Here is a 22,874-nt window from a genome sequence, read left to right on the forward strand (position 1 = left end):
CCATGACCCTTCTCCCTCTCAAAGATATCATTCTCATAAGCTTAATGCAAATGAGGTTTGGATCTTCATTCTTTAGAAGAAGGAAACCCTAACTATCCAAGGGTGTGTGTGTGCATGTGTTTATGTGGAAAACTTTATCAAATCCAAAAGCCCTTCTCCTTTCTTGGTTGTGTGTGTGTGTTTGGAACATGTATTCATGAAAAGATCATAGAACCCAAAACCTTCTTTCTTGCGTGGCTTTCCTTGTGGATGGTGTCTCTAGCTTGGCTTGCACTTAGAATGATTTTTTAATAGAATGGTAGTGGCATGAGTGGTGTTTGGATAGAGACAAATTGATAGAAAGTAGAGAGAAAGTGAAAAGGCCAAATGTCTCAAGAAAGTTTCTCTAAGTGACCAAAAGACCACAAGGTTTTTGGCTCCTCCCCTTTTATAGGCATGTGAGTCATTCTTGAAAACCTAAAGCTTTTTGTGTGAATGACATGTGGCACCAAAACCGTTTGCCTATTCCCCTTCTCCATCATTGGATTATGTTGGAAACCAAAAGCAACCTTTTGGACAAGTGGCATTGCTCCTCGTAATTGAAACCCTACCTTCCTTTTCTACCCTTCCTCTTGTGTCTTGATTCAATGTATTAAGTGGCAAAAGAGACATTCTTCCTACGAAGATCCTCCTCAATCTTGTACATGTGTGCCATGTAGTGTGTAGAGGTGTTGGTGGCCGAAAAGCCCTACTCTTTCCCAAGGAGATCTTTCATCTTCCAAGGTCTTGGACATGATGTGACTGGGCAAAGAGGGTTGCAATGCACAAGCCCCTATTCCAGTCCACCTCAAGTGTGCATCTTACAAGATCCTGCTAGAAGATCTTAGGCGGTTAAGCTATCCCTTCCATACAAGACTTCACCCCTTCCCAAGGCCACTTTCTTCCCTTTCCATCGTTTCACCTAGCATGCATGACAAATGGCAATACCTTTTAGAAACCGAATCCCCTCTAGGGTTTGTTATGCCCTTCTTGTCCCTTGGCTTGCCCTCGGCCCCACTTCCCTAGGTGTCCATCATTTCTATTTTCTAGAAGCTCTAGCTACTAGTGACAAGTGTCAAAAAGTCTCTTCTTAGAAGCAAGTCCCTTTGCATGCATGACAAATGACAAGAAATAGGTAAGATTCTAGGGTAGGCATGTGGGGAACCCTAATTTCTCTCACCTCCCTTCCCTCATTTCACTTCTAGATTCATTTGCTCCTAGTGTGGTTCTCAATGAATGATATTTGACATCAAATGGGTTGGGCGTGTGCCCTAATTCTCTAGGATTTTATAGAGGCCAAAATATCATGGGCCTTGTGGGCTTCCATTGTGGCCTTATATGCCTAGGGCACCAAACCTAAGTTTGTAAATGGATTTGACCACCTTGCATAGCCCAAATACCATGCACTAACCTATAATAAAATAAGCTAAAAGGCTTAGCTAAGTCTGGGTTGTCACAATGGGTAATGACTAGACCTATGACTTTGTTACAACTGACATCTGGTTTTGCACTCCATCCTTGACCATGACATCTTCTAACCTCTGCCATTAGAGGGGTTATGGTTTTGACTCTAGAGAGTTATAGTCTCGCCAGAGCCTATTATCTTCTAGTGAAAGCCTAGGGGATGTCACTTAATGTCACTCAATATTATGCGCTGTTGAGTGACCAAAAGTGTTCTACGGAGATAATGCCTCATCTCGGCTTGGGGTCAAGATACACACACTCACGTAGGAGCGGAACTAGGATTTGGTGCGTTGGGAGGGGGGGCGATTAGCAAAGTCTGTTGTATGTAAGGGTGAACAGTAATCCACATTTAATGTAGCAAAGCATGTCATTAACATTTAACATTAACCATATAAGGTAGCTATCTAGGGACAAACTAAATTATTAAAGCCACCCATCTAAACTTCTCACTTGAGCTCTACCAAACTCAAATGAAAGATAAAAATTAAGATAGAAATAGAAATGTGAGATTTGTTGAAACAAACAATAATAATTAAGTAAACAAAATTAAACTTTTTTGTTGAATCTAAGATTGAGTATTGCAAAGTCTTTATAATATAGATAGAAATAGATATGTGAGATATGTTGCCTTCACTCTTAATTATTAACTCAATGGTAGTTGTTAGTAGGTATTTTCATTAAGGCCTAAAGCCTATAATACCACGCCAGGCCTATTACTTTGCCAGGCCCCATGAGCCGTGAGAATGTCGGCTTAAGCCCGGAAAGGCTTCCCTTGGTAGCCTGGGGCGGGTCCCATACCCGTGCGAGTCAGGCGAACTCCAGACCCATGTGAGTCGGGGGTAATCATCAACATTGAGATGGGACATTACAGAAGGATGCGAGAAACCATGATCGGGTAAAAGGGAAGTGACGACATAAGGCAACTCTGCGAGAGACCCATGCCACATTAAATGCAGTATGGCAGTGGAGACTCTGGGGGGAGGTGTCTCTCTACCCCAGAACATAGGGCATGGCCCACCTGACTTGAAAGACCAAGTATAAAGGTCACCCAGAACTACAAGGTATAGGAGGATGAAATCAATTATGTTGTCAATTATACTTAATTGTTGTCTTCTTCTTTAAAGCACTTTGATCTATATTGTATACTAACTTTGGCATTGGAGGTTCCCCGGGCCATCGCAAGGCCACCCCTATCTTGCCTCGTAATCCAGCTTGAGTGAAGACCCAGATCAACTGAGCGACCCAGCCTAAGGGCATACGAAACAAGACGTTAACATTTGACGCCATCTGTGGGATCCAACTAACTAGGACAGACCTAGTGTCGGCGAACACAACTCAAAAAAAGAGGAGGAGGGCGACAATGCCCAAGACGAAAGGAAACGTACGTAGTAGGACCTGCGTAAGCTTCAAGGAAACTATAAGGAAGTATCCAGGAAGATGGGCAACTTGTCCTTTGATTGAGCTGAAATATTGCATGTTTTAGCTATTTAAAACCAATGTATTTTAAATTCTTCGGGACACTATTATTAGTTTTAGATGGAAAATGGTTAATAAGCATAAATACGAGTTATGATTTTTAATTAATTGATATCATGTTTATGGTTAATTTTATAACTATGATTTAATGGGACAATATTTCCTCACATATATAGTCTATTTTTTTGATAATCTATTTTTCTTTTAATTTATTTTTGAGTGTTATTTCTTTCTTCTTATTTTTAGCTTAAATAAAATTCAAATGGGATCCGGTTGGAACTTTTAACCAAAAGTGCATATTAATTGAGAGGAATGAAGAGAAGGAAGGAAGTAGTGCACTTGGCAGCTGAAAAAAAAAAAAAAAAAAAGACACCATGTCTATGCTTAGATCATTTTCTCATTTTATTGGATGGAGGCGGTATTCAAGGCAGTAAGCACTCTTTTAAGTTTGAAAACATGTGGCTCAAAAGTGAAGGCTTCATGGACAAGGTAAGGCTTTGGCAGTCATCTTATCAGTTTCATGGTACTCCCTCTTATATTTTTTGAGGTAAACTAAAAGTTTTAAAGAATGATTTAAAGCTTTAGAATTCTCAAATCTTTGGAGATGTAGGGGTACAAAAGAAAACAATGGTGTAGGAGATACAAAACTTTGATAGGACCACCAAAGTTAGAGTCCTCACCCAAAAGGAATTGTCACGTAAGGCATAATTTGTTTCAGAATTGGAAAGGATATTATCATTAGAAGAGATCTCTTAGCGTCAGAAGTCAAGAGCTCTTGGGCTGAAAGAAGGGGACCGAAGTACGAAATATTTCCATAGTGTGGCTAACTCACATAGGAGAAATAATACCATTGAGATGCTAAAAAATAATGGTAGAGACTGCACAAAGACTCCTGTGATCTAGGAACACGTGGTGAGTTTTTTTGAAAATTTATTTTCAGAACGAGAGGGATGGAGTCCATCTGTGGATGGACTATGTTTTGATTCTATTGAACCTCATCAGTGTCTTGGTTAGAAAGAGATTTTGAAGAAGATGAGGTATATAAAGTGGTTAGGAAAATTGGGAAAGATAAAGCACAAAGACCGGATGGCTTTTCCATGGGATTCTGTCAAACATGTTGGGAGGTTGTGAAAGAGGACATCATGAATGTATTTCAGGAATTTTTCTTAACTAGAAAATTTAAGAAAAGTCTGAATTCTACTTTCATTGCTCTTATTATGAAGAAAAATGGGGCTTCAGAAGTGAAAGACTTTAGGCCCATTAGTCTTATTAACGGGATTTACAAAATATTTTCTAAGGTGCTTGCTAATAGACTAGGAGAAGTCTTAGGCAAGAGAATTTCAAAGCCCTAAAATACCTTTGTAAGGGGCCTCCAAATTCTAGATTATGTGCTAATAGCTAATGAATGTCTGGATAGTAGATTGAAATATGGTATTGTAGGGATTATTTGCAAGTTAGATATGGAAAAGGCATATGATCTTGTAAACTGGGACTTCCTCCTTTATTTATTGCGGAGATATGGATTTGGGGAGAAATTGTGTATGTGGATCAGATGGTGTATTTCAACGGCAAGATTCTTAATTCTAATCAATGGCAGCCCAGAAGGTTTCTTGGACAGCTCTCGAGGTTTAAGACAAGGAGATCATTTGTCCCCACTTCTCTTGGTTTAAGACAAGGAGATCATTTGTCCCCACTTCTCTTTGTTATCATCATAGAGGTCCTAAGTAGGATGTAACGGCTCTGATTACTAACGGCTTTATGATTGGTTTCTCAATGGGTGACATGAATAGGGGCCTTATCTCTATTTCTCACTTGCTTTTTAAGAATGACACATTAATTTTCTGTGAGGTAAATAGTGACAAACTTAGGGCATTGAAGGCCCTTCTTTTATGATTCGAAGTTGCATCAGGCCTGAGAGTAAATTTTGATAAATTAGAATTAGTGCCAGTTGGGAGAGTCAATGATACTCGACAATTGGCTAGCACACTTGGCTGTAAGGTTGCTTCTTTCCCTATGACTTATTTGGGATTACCCTTGGGAGCTACTTCACAATCCTTACCTATTTGGGACCCAGTTATTGAGAAAGTAGAAAAAAGACTAGCAGGTTGGAAGAGATTATATTTGTCGAAAGGAGGTCATGTGACTCTTATCAAAAGTACTCTCTCTAACCTAAGAACATACTTCTTGTCTTTTCCTATTCCAGCTTGTGTGGCGACACGCATTGAAAAACTTTACCGAGATTTCTTATGGAGTGGGATGAGGGAGGAATTTAAGTTCCACCTAATCAGGTGGGATAAGGTGTGCAGACCACTCCCATCAGGTGAGGTGGGGATAAAGAATTTAAGAACGTTTAACCGGCACTTCTTGGGAAATGGCTTTGGAGATACAATATGGAACCAAAAGCACGATGACAATTAGTAGTTGACTGCAGGCATGGTAGATCATGGGGGGTTGGTGTACTAGAAAGAAGAATGAGCCTCATGGGGTGGGGATTTGGAAACATATTAGACGGAGGGTGGGGAGTGTTTGCTAATCATACTAGACTCCTAGTGGGGGAAGGGACTTGTATAAATTTTTTAAGGGACATCTGGTGTGGAGAGGAGGCATTGAAGGATGCATTTCCAGCTATGTTCCGAGTGGCTAATGAGCCAGAAGCTTTGGTGGCGGAACTCTTGATTCGTTCAGGGGACCAAATCCATTGGAACATCATCTTTAGTAGAGCAGCCCAAGATTGAAAAGTTGACAATTTTGAGGCTTTCTTCAGCCTACTATACTCTATGAATCTGAATGGCCTGTGTGAAGATAAGTTGTGGTGGACACCTGCAGGTAAGGGTAATTTCTTGGTTCGCTCATTCTATAAGACCCTTACAACCATACCAAACTCTCACTTCCCTTGGAAAAAATTGTGGAGGAATAAGGCCCCTTCCAAAGCACTTTTTTTCATTTGGACGGCAGCCCTGGGTAAGATTCTGACTACTGATAATTTTTGAAACCTTCGGATAATTATTGCGGACTGGTGTTGTATGTGTAAGAAAGCCGGCGAGTCAACGGACCATCTCTTGTTACATTGTGAGACAACTAGAGCCTTGTGGTGTGAAGTGTTCAGCAGAATCGGGTTAAACTGGGTGATGCCTGCTACGATAGTTGAAGTTTTGGCCAGTTGAGGGATGCCGAGAGGACTTCCACAGATTAAAGCTATGTGGCAGATGGTTCCTATCTACATTATGTGGTATATTTGGCGAGAGCGCAATGAAAGAACCTTCTAAGATAAGGAGTAGACACTAGAGGAGCTTCGCTTTCTTTTTTTCACCAATTTATTTCTTTGGGCCATTGCTATAGACTTTAATGATTTTATTTTTTCTTCTTTAGCGAATTAGATAGGTCTTATCTCTTGTATTACGTCTTGTATACTTTGGCTTTGCCTATTCGTATTAATACTACCATTTACCTATAAAAAAAAAAAAAAGGTTTTGGCATGATTTGTGGTGTGGGAGCATTGCCCTAAAAAAGAGGTTTCCTCATTATTCCTAGTGGTTGAAGACAAAGGTTCTTAGAGGAACATTAGGACCTGCTGCTCTCGGGAAGTTTTTTTACATTTGATAATCTAAGAAAATGTGGCATGATTGTTTTGAAGTGGAGTTGTGTGTGTAAGAAGAATGGGGAATCAATTGACCATTTACTTTTACATTGTGAAGTGGCCAAGGAGTTATGGATTGGCATTTTCAGTTGAGCTAGGTTGTGCTACATTATGCCTAAGAGTAAGGTGGATTCTTTAGCTTGTTGGAATGGGCATCATAATAGCTCTCAACTAGCTAAGGTGTGAAGATTGATACCTTTGTGCTTAATGTGGTGCATTTGGACAAAAATGAATGATAGGTGTTTCAACAATAAGGATTGAGCAGTGGGAGAAATCTGGAATTTCTTTATGTTTTCTCTTATTCAGTGATTTTCTGCTATTGTTCTTAAGGGAGGGAATATTAATGAGTTTTTGTCTTTTTTTTTTTTTGTATAGGTAGTTTGTGTCCTTTTTTATAGCTTTCTAGAATGTAATTAGGTGTCTCATTTTGTATACTTCCTGTATACATGAGCTTTGCCTAGTTTCATTCTCTTCAATAAAGTTTCTTACTTATCAAAAAAAAAAAATTAGGGCCTGATTTTTTTTATTCATCAATTTCGTTGGGGGAGATGGTTGATTCTTTCTTAAACCTTCTATATTCAAATATGCTGAGGGATGAAGGGGATTATAGATTATTTATGATTGGGAATCGTTTGATAGCACCTTATTAGGGTTAGTTATATGGATCTTTCTGTGCCTCTCAGCCCTTTGTGGGGCAATATCACTATTTACCTTTGTACCAGCTAGATCATTTGTTAACCCTTAGGGGTTAGCTCAAGTGGTAAAGGCCTTAGGCTTGGGGGTATGCTCCCCCATATTTAAGGTTCAAATTCCCTTGAGTGCAAACAATCTCTAAGGGCTATTGTCCTGGGGGATTTTTCCCTTGAATTATTCTGATGTGCATTTGAGGGAAACTCTTTATCAAGAGCTTGTGGACCCCCAGGATTATTTGGGACACTATTCCTAGATAGTGCCAATAAAAAAATTAAAATTAAAAAAAAAAGTAGATCATTTGTTATAACTTCTACCAAAGTCTATTTCGCCGTTTTCCCTTTTTACTCTTTCCACTTTTGCAGATTTTATGGATTCTCTCAATTGTATATTGTTATTCTATTGTTGAGCTTTTGTTGCTTTTCTTGTGCACTTTTCCTTTGCAGTAGGTATATCCTCTAGCTAGTCCTTACTCATCAGAAGGTTCTTGAAAGAGGGAGGTTTATCTAAAGCCCACTTATTCAAATAATGTCAGGGTCAATTCAAAGAATTACGTTTCCATCAACTTCAATGCAGTAAGCATACATCTTGGCCTGCACTTTTACTTGACAATATCATGATGTTCCATAAATGAAGAACTTCCTTTGAGTTTATGCGCATTACAACATGATGCGATCTTTGGTTTTTTTGGTTCTTTTGTTTTTGGTTATGTGTTTTGTGTATTTTTTTACCTTGACTTGCTTTTTGTTTTTCTGGAGAAACTTTTGCATTCTCGTACACTGATTCTCTTATTAGTCTCTGTTATCCTAGATTTCAAAATTGTACCCGAGCCTTTTCTTTTGTCTTTGCAATTATCTGCAATAGGAAGCAAATGGAAACCTTCGTCATACCTTTTACATTATAAAATGAAATAAGACCCTTAAGGGCTTTTTCTTTTTCTTTTTATTTTTCTTATTTTGTTGGATTAGGGCTTATGCCATAGGTGAAAATTTGACTTTAGTTTTATATTAGGTCTTAATTTTTTTTAACAAGTATTAGTTATTAAAAATAAATATTCTACCATCTATCGTTGATGTAGTCTTTACTTAGCAAAAAAGGAAAAAACGAATATCCTATAGTATTGTAACTTTTGACTTTATTACCGATTTTCATGGACACTTTCAACCCCATTCATATATGAGAGAATATGTTGGAGAAACAATTAGAGGAGAGAAAATCAAGTATACAGTATGTTTTTAAATAATTTACTTAGAAATAGCAGCAAATGATGGGTACAAGATGGAAATGAGCAGACTCAGAATATGGTTGGGGAGTTTTCCATTCGATGTCGCTAGGGAGAATTAGTTTTGTAGCTGATTTCTCTTGTCGTAGTGCCACAAACAAGTGGAGTGCTGAGATAATGCGAGGTCATTGAGAGTGGGAAACAGAGTTTTTCTGGTTCAGCATTGCTCAAACAAACTTCGCTACATGGAACTAAAACAATCTTCCAGTGGATGTTGGTAGTTAGGAGGATCCATTGTATTGTTCACGTCAATGTGTCTTCAGTCTTCCTCTGAAGAGTGTGCTATCGGGTATGTCTGACCACTTGCAGAACATCAGAAATTTGTGCAATGGCCAAAAACTCTGTAGCTTTAAATAATGTGAAAGTCGGTGGCAGAACTCAGGTCATCCTTCCTTCATACCCTATTTCAATGTGCCATAGCCCAAAACCCTGCAGCTTTTTCAGATGCACTTTTCCACACTTCCTAGTTCTCTGTCCCTTTTCCAGTTACGTGTATTTCTTGTATACATTTTGTGTAGTGGGGATCATCCTCTTTCTAGTCATGATAAAATCACTACTTACAAAAAACAAACTGCAATTAAGAAATGAGACAAAAATATCAATTGTATGGTAAGCAAGTATCAAGTATATGTTCAATAAACAATTGGCATATAGAGATTTTAATGGCTTTTTTTTTTTTTTTTTTTTGAAACTGGGATACTAATTTCATTGATTATGCTAAAAACAGCTCAGAAATTACAATTGACTGAATGCACAAATGGCACTCTTCAATATCATATACATCTTCATCTAATTGTAAAGCAAATTTTGCTAGCTTGTGAGCTGCTTGATTGCCTTCTCAATATAAATGTGATGCATTCCAATTGCTACAGCTTGATAAGATGATCTTTGCGTCTTCAGCTAATAGACCCCCTAGACTCCAGTTCCTTTCCATTCCCTCCATTAATTTGATAACTTGCTTTGAGTCCCCTTCTATGTGGATCTGGTTAAGGCCTAGTTCTTTGCAAAAGGTGGCTACCACTACTAAACTGTAAGATTCTGCTTCAAAAGCTTCCCTTGCTAATGGTCTCCTTGCTCTTACTGCTCCAATGACATAGCCTTGGTGGTCTCTAACAAGAACTCCCAACCCCATTATACCTGTTTCTATATTTAGGGCTGCATCCCAATTGACCTTGTATGATCCTCTTGCTGGTTTTTGCCATGACAGAACTCTCTTGTGAGCAAGCTATTGGTGGTCACGTTGGGGCCTGTTTGCATCTTTGTAGACAAGGACTTCTGTTTTGACTCGTTGTATAATGTTATTTGGATGCTTACAACCCTTACCATGAATGAGATCATTTCTCCTGGACCATATGCCCCTCATCGTGACAGCACATTCCTCGAGTTCATATAAATCTAGCTTTTGATTCAGTTTTGACCACACATTGAAAAAAAGATCATTTTGGAAAGACATCTTTTGAGTCTTGATACATCCCTGGTTCCACACATCCATAGCTGCTATATAGCCTCATACTGCATGTCCAGAGGTTTCGGGTTCAAGCTTGCAAATAGGGCATTTACTATCTTCAACTATTTTCCTTCTTTTCAGATTGACTAGGGTGGGTAGTGCTTCTTTGCATGCTCTTCATGTGAAATGCTTGACGGAGGGGCCACTTTCATTTTCCATAGCCTTTTCCACACTCTTATTTCCATCTGTTTGTGTGAATTCTCCCCCAATTCTTCTACCTCTAGTTGTTTTTGGTGGTGGTATCCACTTTTTACAGAATATAGGCCATTGTTAGTAAGATGCCAAGTAAGTCTATCTTCCCTGCCTCTAGCACTGATTGGTATGGAGGTTATAGCCTTGATTTCCTCTTCTGAAAACATCTCCATTAGGAGTTCTTCATTCCATCTCCTCTGTCCTGGTTCTAACAGATCACACACTTTTTCACACCAGTAATCAGGTTCTCTGGGAGTACTCACTTGGAAGTGAGGAAGGGATGGAATCCACTTTGCAGTCCAGATGTTGATGCTGCACCCATCACCCATTCTCCACATAAGGCCTGTTTTGAGGGTATGCATTCCAGCTATGATACTTCTCCAAGCAAAGGAGGGACCAGCTCCTAGTTTGGCATCCAAAAGTTCCCCTGCATTGAAATACTTCTGTTTTAATACTCTGGAAACAAGTGAGGAAGGATCTTGTATCATTCTCCAACTTTGCTTGGCAAGCATTGCCAGGTTGAAAGCTTTGAGGTCCTTGTAACCGAGGCCTCCCTTCTCTTTTGCTAAACTAAGTTGCCCCCAAGGGATCCACTGAATCTTAGATGAGTCCTCATTAAAGCCTCACCAAAACTTTCTTAGAAGTTGGTTTAGCTTTTTGGTTATGGACTCAGGTAGTAGAAACATACCCATTGAGTAAAGTGGAATGGCTTGGAGCACTGCTTTGAGTAGACTTTCTTTGCTTGCTGAGGAAAACTGGTTGGTTTTCCAGTTTACAATATGTGACCAAGTTTTGTCTATAAAGGAGTGGAATGCTATAACTCTAATTCTTCCCAAGATAGCTGGTAGACCGAGGCATTTCTCAAAGGTCCCAGTGGATTTCATTCCAATATGTTGTAGAACATGGGCCTGCATCTCTTTCTTAGTATTCTTGCTGAAAAAGACTGATGATTTGTCTCTATTAAGTACTTGTCCTGAGGCATGCTCATAAGTGTCCAAAATGGCCATGATATTTGAGAGTTCCATGGGGGATGCTTGGCAGAACAGTAAACTGTCATCTGCAAAGAATAGGTGACTTACTCTTGTGGATCCTCTACCAATTGGTACATTAGTGATGTCCCCCCTCTCTTCAGCTTTGTGTAGTAATGCTAATAAGGTTTCAGCACAGAGGATACAAATGTATAGGGATATTGGGTCTTCTTGGCAAATTCCTCCAGTAGGCTTAAACTTCTGTTGAGGCTCTCCATTAATCAAGATTGAGTAGGAGACAGAATTAAGGCACTTTTGAACCAATTGGATCCATTAAGGAGGAAAGCCTAATTTGGTCATAACAGCTTTCACAAAGTCCCATTCCACCCTGTCATAAGCCTTGCTCATGTCCAATTTGAGGGCCATAAAACCTTTCTTTCCTTTGATTCTTATGTTCATAGGCTACTAAAGTGTTGTCTAAAATGAGCCTTCCAGGGACAAAGGCACTTTGATTCACAGAAACCAGCTTTGGGAGGATCAGTTTCATCATGTTGGCTAGAGTTTTCGAGACTACTTTATAAAGCACATTGCAAAGGCTTATAGGCCTGTATTCTACCACCTTCCTTGGATTTTTGACCTTTGGTATAAGGGTAATGTAAGTATCATTCACTTCATTCAGAGATCCTTTGTGGTTCAGGACTTGGAGAGCAAAATAGCAAACATCTTTCCTTACCACAACCCAATTTTTCTGATAGAATTGTGCAGGAAATCTATCAGGGCCAGGGGACCCTAGTGGATTCATTTGGAATAAGGCCATTCTTACTTCATCTCTGTAAAGCGTTTGCTCAAACATAGCTTCATCTCAGCTGTGATTTTTGGTAGAAGTTCAAACAAGCAGGTCTCAATATTAGTTGGTAGTGAAGACTTGAATAAGGATGAGAAAAAACCTGTGAATGTTGAACCAATCTCCTCTTGCTCAATGATTATGTTTCCAGATGGACCAGTTATGGAGTTAATAGTGTTAATCTTCCTTCCATGAGTAGCTTGCATGTGGAAATAGCTGGTATTTTTGTCCCCATTTTTCAGCCAATGTTGTTTAGCCCGTTGTTTCTATTTTAAGTCATTTTCTTCAAGGAATATTTCAGCTTTCCTTTGCAGTTCCTACAAATGATCTATGTGAGTACCATCTCCTATATCTTGTAAGTGACTAATTTTGGCCCAGATTTGCTTAGGGCCCTGATTGTCCTTCTGGTTTAAGACTTTTTTCCACTCTGTGAGTCCCTTTTGACAATATTCTAGTTTTTTCCTCATGGTTTCAGCAAGGTTGGTTCCCATTACAGTCTTGTTCCATTTTGCCTCTATCACTGCACCACTTCCTTCTCTGACTTCCCATGCTACCTCATACTTGAATACCCTATGTCTCCCTCTCCCCTTCTTAATCTAATCTGGTAAACTGACATGGAGTGAGGAGTGCTCAGATTTCACTGCTGCAAGTACATTACACGTTGCTGAGTTGAAAAGGTCTAGCCAGGGTTTGTTTGCTATTGCCCTATCTAATTTTTCCTTTGTATAGCCTTCACCTCTTCTGTTATTGGACCAGGAGAACCTTTGCCCTAAGCTTGGTATGTCTCTGATTTCACACTGTTCTATTGCCACTCTAAACTTTTCAATCTGTCTATAAAATCTACAAGGGCCACTAACCTTTTCTTTTTGGTGTAATATCTCGTTAAAGTCCCTTGCACACAGCCAGGGAATCTTTGGTTCAAGTTTGAGCTTCATGAGGAGCTCCCAGTTGCCATCTTTTTTCATCTTGTCAGGGTGTCCATATAAGCCCGTGAATAACCATGGACTGGTTGAGTCATTTCCAGTGATCATTGCACTAATGTGCCACCGGGTGTAATTTATAACTTTGACCTTCCATAGTAAGGCTATGCCACCACTAAGCCCAACACTTTCTGAAAAAGCAGTGGTTCTACCCAACACTACACCTAGAAGGGGGGTGAATAGGTGTAAACTAATTTTTATGGCTTTTTGAATATTAGACAAACAAGCAGTTAATAAATGAATCAAATAACACAAATAATCAACACATGATTTTGATCACGAAGTGGAAACTCATTTGAAGAACATCTTCAAAATCTAAAACCACTCTGGGTGTAAGACACCACCTCAAATCCACTATAGAAATTTTAGTTTGTTACAACCAATTTAGAGACACTCACAAAACCTTTGTAGTAGCTAAACTTGGCTTGCAACACCACGAGTGACCCACTCGATCTCTACACGCATGTAGTGTCGGAACTCTGACCTTCCTATAGCTTCCCACGAGAACCTCTCGATCTCTGCATCAACGGCAGCTCCGGACTCTTCCGGCCAACAAAAATGTCCACTTCAATGGACTCAAGTAAGAGTTGATTTTGAATGAGTTGTGGTGGAGAAATGTTTATCCAAGAGAGAATCAAACAAATGGGGTAGAGTTTGCTCTAAGAAGTTCTTGGAGGCCCTTAGGGTTTTTGCTCTGATTCTCCACCCCAAGAACAGAAGTTAACATGTTCTATTTATAGTTCCCATCAAATGAGGCGTTCAAAACCCTAGTGATCTGGAACATTGGCTCGAGCGAAGGTCGAGCGAAACAATCTGCCAAAGTTCACTCGAGCGACCTGTCGAGCGAGTATCGAGGTCGACTCTGCCTGAGTTCGCTCGAGCTCAGTGTCGAGCGAGGGTCGAGCGACTCACTGTGCCTAGGTTCGCTCGAGCTTAGTGTCGAGCGAGGGTCGAGCGGTTGAATCTGCCTGAGTTCGCTCGAGCTGTATGTCGAGCGAGGGTCGAGCGGTTGAATCTGCCTGAATTCGCTCGAGTTGTATGTCAAGTGAGGGTCAAGCGGTGCAATCTGCCCGAGTTCGCTCGAGCGCTCCATCGAGCGAGGGTCGAGCGAAGTTGACTTCTTTGACCAATTTTCAAGCCTTTCCACAACAACACTTGTTACAACATTATTTTACACAGGTTTTCACAAGAATATGCCAATACGCTCATTTTTCCCTCAACACTTTCCACATCAAAGCATGCATCAAATTGTAAGGACATCCTCACTCCCTTCATTCTATTTTTGTTACACTTAATTTCCACAAGGAAAACTAGTTTGGAGAACTTCTCCTTAGTTAGCTTCCTAAGGATACGAATTGAGCGGGGGTTCCCAAACCCTCGACAATTCCATATTAATATACTCATTTGGGTAGGCAGTGCCGGGGACCAGCCACTGCCTTTTGCTTTTGGGACTCATAAACTTTAGCACTATTTTTTCTTCTTTTTTGTAAAGGGGCCATCTCTTTTTCGCCTCTTGAGATTCTCTTTTGGGGGCCAGTTTGGTCTTGGAGATTGGTGACATCTTTTAGAGTAGTAGATGGACTTATTCCTCCCCTTGCCTTTCTTTTTCATTTGCCCCCTTTAGGTTTCTCCTCTTGGTCTTATGTTCATCTGGTTTTACCTTCAGTGGAAAGGAAATGCTAAAAATTATACTACAATCCCATCATTATTTCACTCTACTAACGTGGCAATCCGATCATTAGTTACATTGATTGTTTTTCATTTAATAAATTTTGGTATTCCATGTAATTGAAGAAAATGAAGGCTTGCCTAATTATATGATTACTTAAATAGGTTGCATGCAAACTCGGGGCTAGTTTGGATACTAAGATATTCTCATATATTTCTTTCCCAAACATAACTTTCAATTTCAAATTTTTAACGTTTTCATCTAATATTACTTAAATAGGTTGCATGCAAACTCAAGGTTAGTTTGGACGCTAAGATATTCTCAAATATTTCTTTCCCAAACATAACTTTCAATTTTTTTATCTAATCATCGCTTAATCATTATTCAAATACAAAACCCAATACTACTTTCCCAAACTTCCAATCAAAATACAAAAAACAATACTATTTTTCCAAATTTCAACACAAAAATTATATTCAAACAATTTTTGAACTTTATAAAAATTTTATTCAAATTTTTCTCTGTTATTTCTCAAAACCCAATAAAACATCTTAATTCAAAGTATTCCACTATTATTCACAAACCATTTCAATATTATCCACACATATTCTAAGTATCCAAATGAGCCCTTAATATCACACAAAACAAGTGATAATCCTAAGTATGATGCTTTATTTTTAACCCCTAGATGTTAACTTAAGTGGTAAAGGCCTTGGGCTTGAGGTCATGCTCACTCATGTCTGACGTTCAAATCTCCTTGGGTGTAAACAATCTCTAGGGGCTATCGGACTGGGAGATTTTCCTCTTGAATTGCCTGATGTGCACTTGCGAAAAATTCCTTGCCGAGGGCCTACGAGCCCCTGGATTAGTCGGGACACTGTTCCTAGACACCTAGTGTCAATCAAAAAAAAAATATGATGCTGTATTTTTTTTTCTTTTTCTTTTTGACTGCCCCTTTATGTGAAATTAAGTTGCATGAATGCATAGTTATTTTAAAACATAGTTCAATATTTGACTGTAATTATAGTTCAGTTGTTTTAATCTTTTCATTCTTCCATGCATATAGGCCTTATTTAAGGGTTATAAGATTGATCAAACGAATGGGAGCACAACCGCACCCAAAACAGAAGCGTATATTGTGTATAAATAAAGTTGATTTAGTTGAGAAAAAGAAAGATCTGTTGAAGGCTGCTGCACAATTTAAAGATCTTCCCGGATTTGAAAGGTTAGCATTTCTTGCAGGACGGGAAAAAAAAAAAAAAAGGTTGGGTTGTGACCTTTCTGAAAATTGTCTAATAATGATAGCTTCTGATTCCTATTATATAATTTTACTCCGTAGGTATTTCATGATTTCAGGACTGAAGGGCTATGGAGTAAAAGATCTAATTTTTTTATAAGATACTCCCAATAAAGTTTTAGACAGTTCAATCATTCATATGAATTTGTTTGTTTGTTTTTGTTTATCCTTTTTGTATCAATAGCTATGCACACATCTGGAAGATTTATTAATATTGAATTATATAATGTAAAGAATGTTTCATAAGCATCAGTGTACCTGGGTTATGCCTATACTTTATTATCCATAAAATTTTTTATTATGTTAAAAAATAAAATGTATCAAAAATAAATTAGTTGTATTTTTTTAATATTCATAACGTTCTTTTTACTTGTAAAAAAATATTCATAGGGCTTTATTACTTGGAATTCCACACAGAGAGCTATTTTACCAATCTTTCCTGCATTTAGATTCTTCAAATATTATGCATAAATATTCTAGGAGCCTTCTCCAAATATTGAACGAAAAAAGCCCCACCGCCTCTCACAGCCTTTAGATTCTTCTACTTTTGTTGAGATGCATTTACTATAGTTATATGGTGGGAAACATTTCCTGATAAGTTAATGCTAAAAAAGATGTTCCATTTTTTTCATTTTTTTCTGAGTTTTGTCTCAAGGCTTCTTATAAAATACGTTCATAATCGATCCTCTTGATCCTTGACCTTGAAAAGCAGAATTGTTATGTGACAGGAAAGGTGAAGGTGACGCATTGGGAATGACTATTGAGAGAACTGATGAAAATGGCATTACTGTTTCTATTTATGATTTACTCAATCAACTTGCTCTTGTAACTTACTTTTTTCACTGGCTTCTTTTGCTTAGGCAGTTACAAGACCATGGGACGAAGATCCTTTCGCTATGAGTGAAGAAGTTATGAAGAATATATCATTAGAAGTTGTCCACGAAAGACTATTGGACCATGTTCATCAGGTAGACCTGTGAATTTTTCATTTGTCTAGTTTAAGGCCATGGCATCCATCTGCCAATAGGACCATCTGCTTATTTCAGGAATTAGCATAGATAATGACTTGTACTCTTCTCCTTTCAGGAAATCCCGTATAATATTGAACATCGTTTGATAGACTGGAAAGAATTAAGAGATGGTTCTGTAAGGATTGAGCAGCACTTGCTCACCCACAAGCTAAGCCAGGGCAAGATTCTTGTGGGAAAGAAGGGCTCCAAAATAGGGTAATATGCAAACGACTATCTTAAACATTATTCATCTATTTGTAGTTATTTCTCATATTGGTGATAAGTATTTCAACGTTTTACAAGATGGAAGCTATTTCATTTGGTCCTGTGTACATACTAGAACAGATTAGTTTCTCATAGTGTTGACTGGTATTTCGATGTTTTGCAAGATGGAAGCTGTCTTGTTTGATCATGTATACATACTAGAACAGATCCTCGTCCAGTGCTGCAATGAAATAGATCTGGAGTTACTAAGTTTGTGCATTACCAATCTGTTCTCTGCTAAGCGACATCTAAATTTATGATTCACTGTTGGAACCTTGCCTGGTTATTAAGGGTACTTAATTTTACCTTATATTAGACATCCAAATGAAGCTGCTCAGAAATCACGAGGTTGATTTGATTAGGAATTTGTAGAATGTGACCAGGAAGTTATAGTGACAAGCCGCTCAAAATCAAACCTGCCTAGCCTGCCTAGTCAAAGTCCCTCCATAAACCAACCACAAGTTGCCAACTAGGAGAAAGAGGGAGGGGAAAATTTGTGGGCCCCGGGCCACCGGGGGGAGACAAAAATCTGAACCTGATCACATTGACTGGAACTGGGGACTTGGTCTGAAATTGGGAAACGAGGCTATTTTTCTGTAACTTCGAACTGAAAGTTTTATCTGTGGTGGTTTGTCTTGTATACTTCAGCCTTCTTGGCTCTTGCTTTAGAGATTTATTCCTCTTCCTGCGGCAATCAATAGATAGCATGTGTTCTTAGGTCTTTATTTTACATAATTCTAATTATGAATACTTTTTCCTGGCACAGGAGAATAGGCATTGAAGCAAATGAAGAGCTAAGGTCTATCTTCAAGAGGGAAGTACATCTCATCCTTCAGGTTAGACTTAAATGATGCGTTTATCAAGTTGTAGGCAAATATCAAGAGTTGCACCTTCTCTGCATACCGTCTGTACGTGTATATAGAAGTCCTGTTTGGTACACTTGTACCTTAATCTCCCATGCTACTTACCTTACAACGGCGATACGGAGCGGAGCATTCAACGTGGCAAATGATTCTTTTTGTCTGATTGGGAGACTGAAGTGGGTCTGGGAGACTCCATCCATGCCAGAAGAATCCCCACCATTCTGCTTCTAGTTTCTTGATCTTAAGGAAGTTTTAAGAATGTCCACATTTTCATTAGAGTTCCCCGTGATTCTGTTTCTATGCACCAATAATGAGGTCCCTTCATTTAAGATGTATTTCTCATTATCGGTATGCAGAGTTGCACCTTCTCTGCATACCGTCTGTACGTGTATATAGAAGTCTTGTTTGGTACACTTGTACCTTAATCTCCCATGTTACTTACCTTACAACGGCGATACGGAGAGGAGCTTTCAACGTGGCAAATGATTCTTTTTGTCTGATTGGGAGACCGAAGTGGGTCTGGGAGACTCCCTCCATGCCAGAAGAATCCGCACCATTCTGCTTCTAGTTTCTTGATCTTAAGGAAGTTTTGAGAATGTCCACATTTTCATTAGAGTTCCCTGTGATTCTGTTTCTATGCACCAATAATGAGGTCCCTTCATTTAAGATGTATTTCTCACTATCGGATTGTTCTGTTTTGTAACACCCCATTCCCTTACGGATGAAGTCAATTTTTAGCAATATCAAGAAAACGGTGTGCTACTAAATAAATAAAGTGTTTTGTGTTAAAATATTGAAATCATAAAAGAAAGTGCGCGAAAGCATTTATTAAAAATTTCTCAAACTTTGTATTATAAAAATCATAACTTAAAATTCATGTACATGATCTAGGCATCTACCATGTCGCCTTGGGCAAAGTCTCATATTGTCATATCTATCTTCGTAAATATTCTCATATGGGTGGTTTAAAAGTATAAAACAAATTCAAATGAGTCGAATACACTCAGTAAGAAAGTTGCCCCACATTGTCATCTCTATTTTCATAAATATTCTCGTATGGGTGGTTTAAAGGCATAAAACAAATTAAAATTAGTCAAGACACTCTGTAAGAAACTCACACTACAACAAATTGAAGTTTTTGCTATGGGTTCTTTTTACGCCATATAGATTGGTGAGAATAAGTGAGCTATTGTCACAAAAATTAGTAGTGGGAGTAAAACTAGACTTTTTTCCATGAGATTATAGTGGTGGATAAGGATTAGTGAGAACATATCTTTTGTAACGATATAATAATTTTTCTTCACGAGTTGTCTTCATGGAAGTCAAAACTGAGATAAACTTTTGGTAGTGATGGGTATAAGCTTTTTCCCACGAGAAACTCATGTAATCGGAGCTACTGATTCTAGCCACAAAAACAAAATGTAATATTTTGGTGCCCGCCCCGCCCCCACGAGAGTCTCCTATTTGGGTAAAAGTATAGACGTACGTTCATGTATTTTTCGCCCCTCCTACCGGCTCTGGTCCTATACCCCTGTCTTCCCCCTCCCACTCTCGCAGCCAATATCCCCCCGCCCCCCCCCCCCCCTTCGCCGCAGCTGCTGATCCCCACCTCCTCCCGCTCGCGCTACCACGAAATCTCCAACTCCTCCCTCGCATACCCAGTGCATCTCCCCCGTTGGTAGGGTAACCCATTTCCCCACACTAACCTCTCCCTCCCGCGCAGCCCCGATTTCCCCACCACCCTTTCGCACAGCCCTATTTCCACCAAGACCTTTACTTCACGCGTGGATTTGCTCTAAACCAGCGCCCACCCCAACACTCATTGTTTGTAAGTTATCAATTTCTCCCCTAACCGATGTAATTTTTCACTGAATATTAGGGTTACTTTTCCCATATATCTTGTTGCATTTTAGGCGTATTATAAATGAGATTATAGGCACTTTGTGGTAGTAATTTATTTCATGTTATTCGGCTACATGGATTTTGCCCTGTGTTTTTTTCCCCTGATAATGTGCTGCGTAGTTTGGGTGATGATTACTCTAGCATGCCTAATTTTCATTATTTCCTATATGGATTTTGCGATTTTATTTCAATATATTCTTTTACTGGTTTTGATTGTCCTTCATTCGTGTTTTTGAACCTTTTTGTAGTAGCTTTGACTGAAAATTGCTGTCGTGGATTCCCGACTAGTACCACTGGTTGTCATCTCTTGCTAGAGTAAGTGATTTTCACAAAATCACTAATTGAATACAACAGAGCATATAATGAATTAAATTTGGTTTTCTATCTATATGGTTAATGATAGCTTTAGGATATTCTACTACCGGTCCACTACCCTTCCAAATTAATTTGACACCTTTTCTTCCTATTCATTTTTCTTCTCTGAGATCCCTCAAGGAAACACCAGCCCAAACCCCTCTTTCTCTTGTCTGCTCGCTCTCTCTCTCTCTCTCTCTCTCTCTCTCTCTCTCTCTCTCTCTCTCTCTCTCTCTCTCTCTCTCTCTCTCTCTCTCTCTCTCTCTCTATGCGTGCCCCCAAGACCCATAATAGTGGGTACCCAATACACTATTTTTGAATAACAGTGAGGTCACCGAGTCCTACCAGGCTTATGACTCCTTGTTAAATAATTTCTCAAATATCATATAAGGGAACTGATCATTTCTAATATATAGATTTCATAGAGAATTATTTAAGGCATATATTATGTATTCGCTAATTGAGGGCTCCAACTCCTAGTAGGTATGATCGAAACAATGCTTACACAAGGGTCGAGATGAATTGTAAGATCCAGCCCCTTCAAACTCATCCAGCCCCAATTTATTGCCACTTAATTCATCCCATTACTCTAGGATACATATTAAGTCAGTCTTAATTGCATGAATGAGGTTTTTATATTGTTTTATAGCCATTCTCATTCACCATAAAACAGTATGCTCTTGGGGTCCCCACCAATCTTGCAATATTGGTGGAAACAAGAGCTATTGAAGATATAGTAATAGTTTGTTCTCATATTCTTCTATATAGAGGGGAAGCCCACTTGCCTTCCATCCACTATTAGTTTGATGCCAAAACCAACTGTGGCATAGTTGCGTAACCCCTCCTAATGGTATAATCCTTTAGTCACCAACACACTAACTATTTCAACAGTCTACAATATTGTAGATTGTTCATTGTATATATATTATATAAAAACATGTAAGTAAGTGATAATTCAGCATATAACTCCAGTGTATACGGTATTCGTTTTTTGTACAAAAAGTATTCTTAACATTTTATATGTGGGATAGAATACATATTCAAATTCAGTATTAAAACTTGTGGATTCAATGTAATTGAAGTTAAATATGAATATTAGAAAAATGCATGTTTAGCCACTGAAACTGTAGATCCGCACCCCCACTGCAGCTGAGAGGCACTACCAGTGGACCAAAAATTCCTTATCAATTATGCATTTTAGATTATTGCTAACTACTACAATCAGTTTTGAATACTTGATTGACTTGAGAGTATTCAAAACCATATTCTGGACATAAGCCAATGGGGAAGGTGGCATTATGCCATGAATTACCTATAAAAAAAAGAAAACTAAATTGGGTAAAATCCCTTTGTATTTGTTCTCGACCCATCAATCCCAACATTGCTTGAATTTTGAATTATGCATGCCCTTTCAATCTGCCCTGTTTTTAAAGACTAAAACTCAACCATCTTTTAGCTTTTTATTTGCATTTGTCGATCACCTTTTCACCTATTTTGCATGAGAATCTCAGACAGGCCATAGAATTTATCTTCAAATCCAAGGTACTAATTATGGTTTGTGGATCTCTGAATAAACCCACTACGAACAAGTCGTGGCATCATTGCAGTTGAATAACAGGGGATATTAGATGCTTTTAACTTTGTGGACTCTCATAGAATCATGTTGGACACCACCCTACTTGCAATTTTGATTAAAAGTCCTTTGTATACACCCTTAACTATTAGTTTTGTGGTTGTAAGCAATATAAGTAGGTATAACTTCTCCCATTTAGCCTCAACGCCCAAATGTTTATCCCAAAAACCAACAACAATACTTTAGATTTCAATTAATTCTCTGTCTTGGGAACTATTACATCAAGAGATGTTAAGGTCCCTTAGAAAAAATCCCACATATAGTTACTATATGATCAGTCCCAAAACCTGGACTTCTGTTAACTTAAATATATAATTTGATCCCGAGTTGTGCTTACCCCCTCCTAATAGTCTAAATCTTTAGTCACCAAACTTACTCCCTAGATGAAAAGTCTACAATATTTAATTGGTGTAGCCCTTAATTTTTATAAATTAATGTATTCAACTTTGGAAAAAAAAAAATTACTTATAAAGAATGCCCTTATGTCCTTATCCTTGCCTCCTTTGAATAGTTGATTCTATGAGCAAATGTGTTGGCCTATTATTGTTGAACCATGGATAACCTACTACTTACCATATGTACTCTTCTCCATGTTGAACAAGCTCTAAACAGCTTGTCTCGCCTTTGCCCCAACACTGCTCCAATTGCAAAGTCACTTGCATCGCACATAACTTCAAAAGGTTGACTCCAATCAGGCACAATCACAATTGGTGCTGAAATTAGCTTCTCCTTGAGTGCATTAAAGGCCTGCAAACAAACAACATCAAAGTCAAATGCAGAATTTTTCTCAAGAAGATTACATAAGGTTTAGAGAGTTTAGAAAA

General features: G+C 38.6%; 1 protein-coding gene and 1 pseudogene across 1 annotated transcript; one reads left to right on the forward strand and one right to left on the reverse strand.

Moving 5' to 3' along the window:
• Positions 1-10,160: 10,160 nt before the first annotated feature.
• LOC122278487 lies at positions 10,161-12,051 on the reverse strand. The gene is made up of 3 exons (XM_043088673.1): positions 11,701-12,051; positions 10,955-11,546; positions 10,161-10,831 (listed from the first exon to the last, which is right to left on the reverse strand). The coding sequence occupies exons 1-3, from the start codon at positions 12,049-12,051 to the stop codon at positions 10,161-10,163; spliced, it is 1,614 nt and encodes a 537-aa protein (XP_042944607.1).
• Positions 12,052-15,544: 3,493 nt separating this feature from the next.
• On the forward strand, positions 15,545-18,756 carry LOC122278488 (annotated as a pseudogene).
• The last annotated feature ends 4,118 nt before the right edge of the window (positions 18,757-22,874 follow it).

The sequence above is a fragment of the Carya illinoinensis genome, chromosome 10 (assembly GCF_018687715.1).
Source record: "Carya illinoinensis cultivar Pawnee chromosome 10, C.illinoinensisPawnee_v1, whole genome shotgun sequence".
NCBI classification, from domain to species: Eukaryota; Viridiplantae; Streptophyta; class Magnoliopsida; order Fagales; family Juglandaceae; genus Carya; species Carya illinoinensis.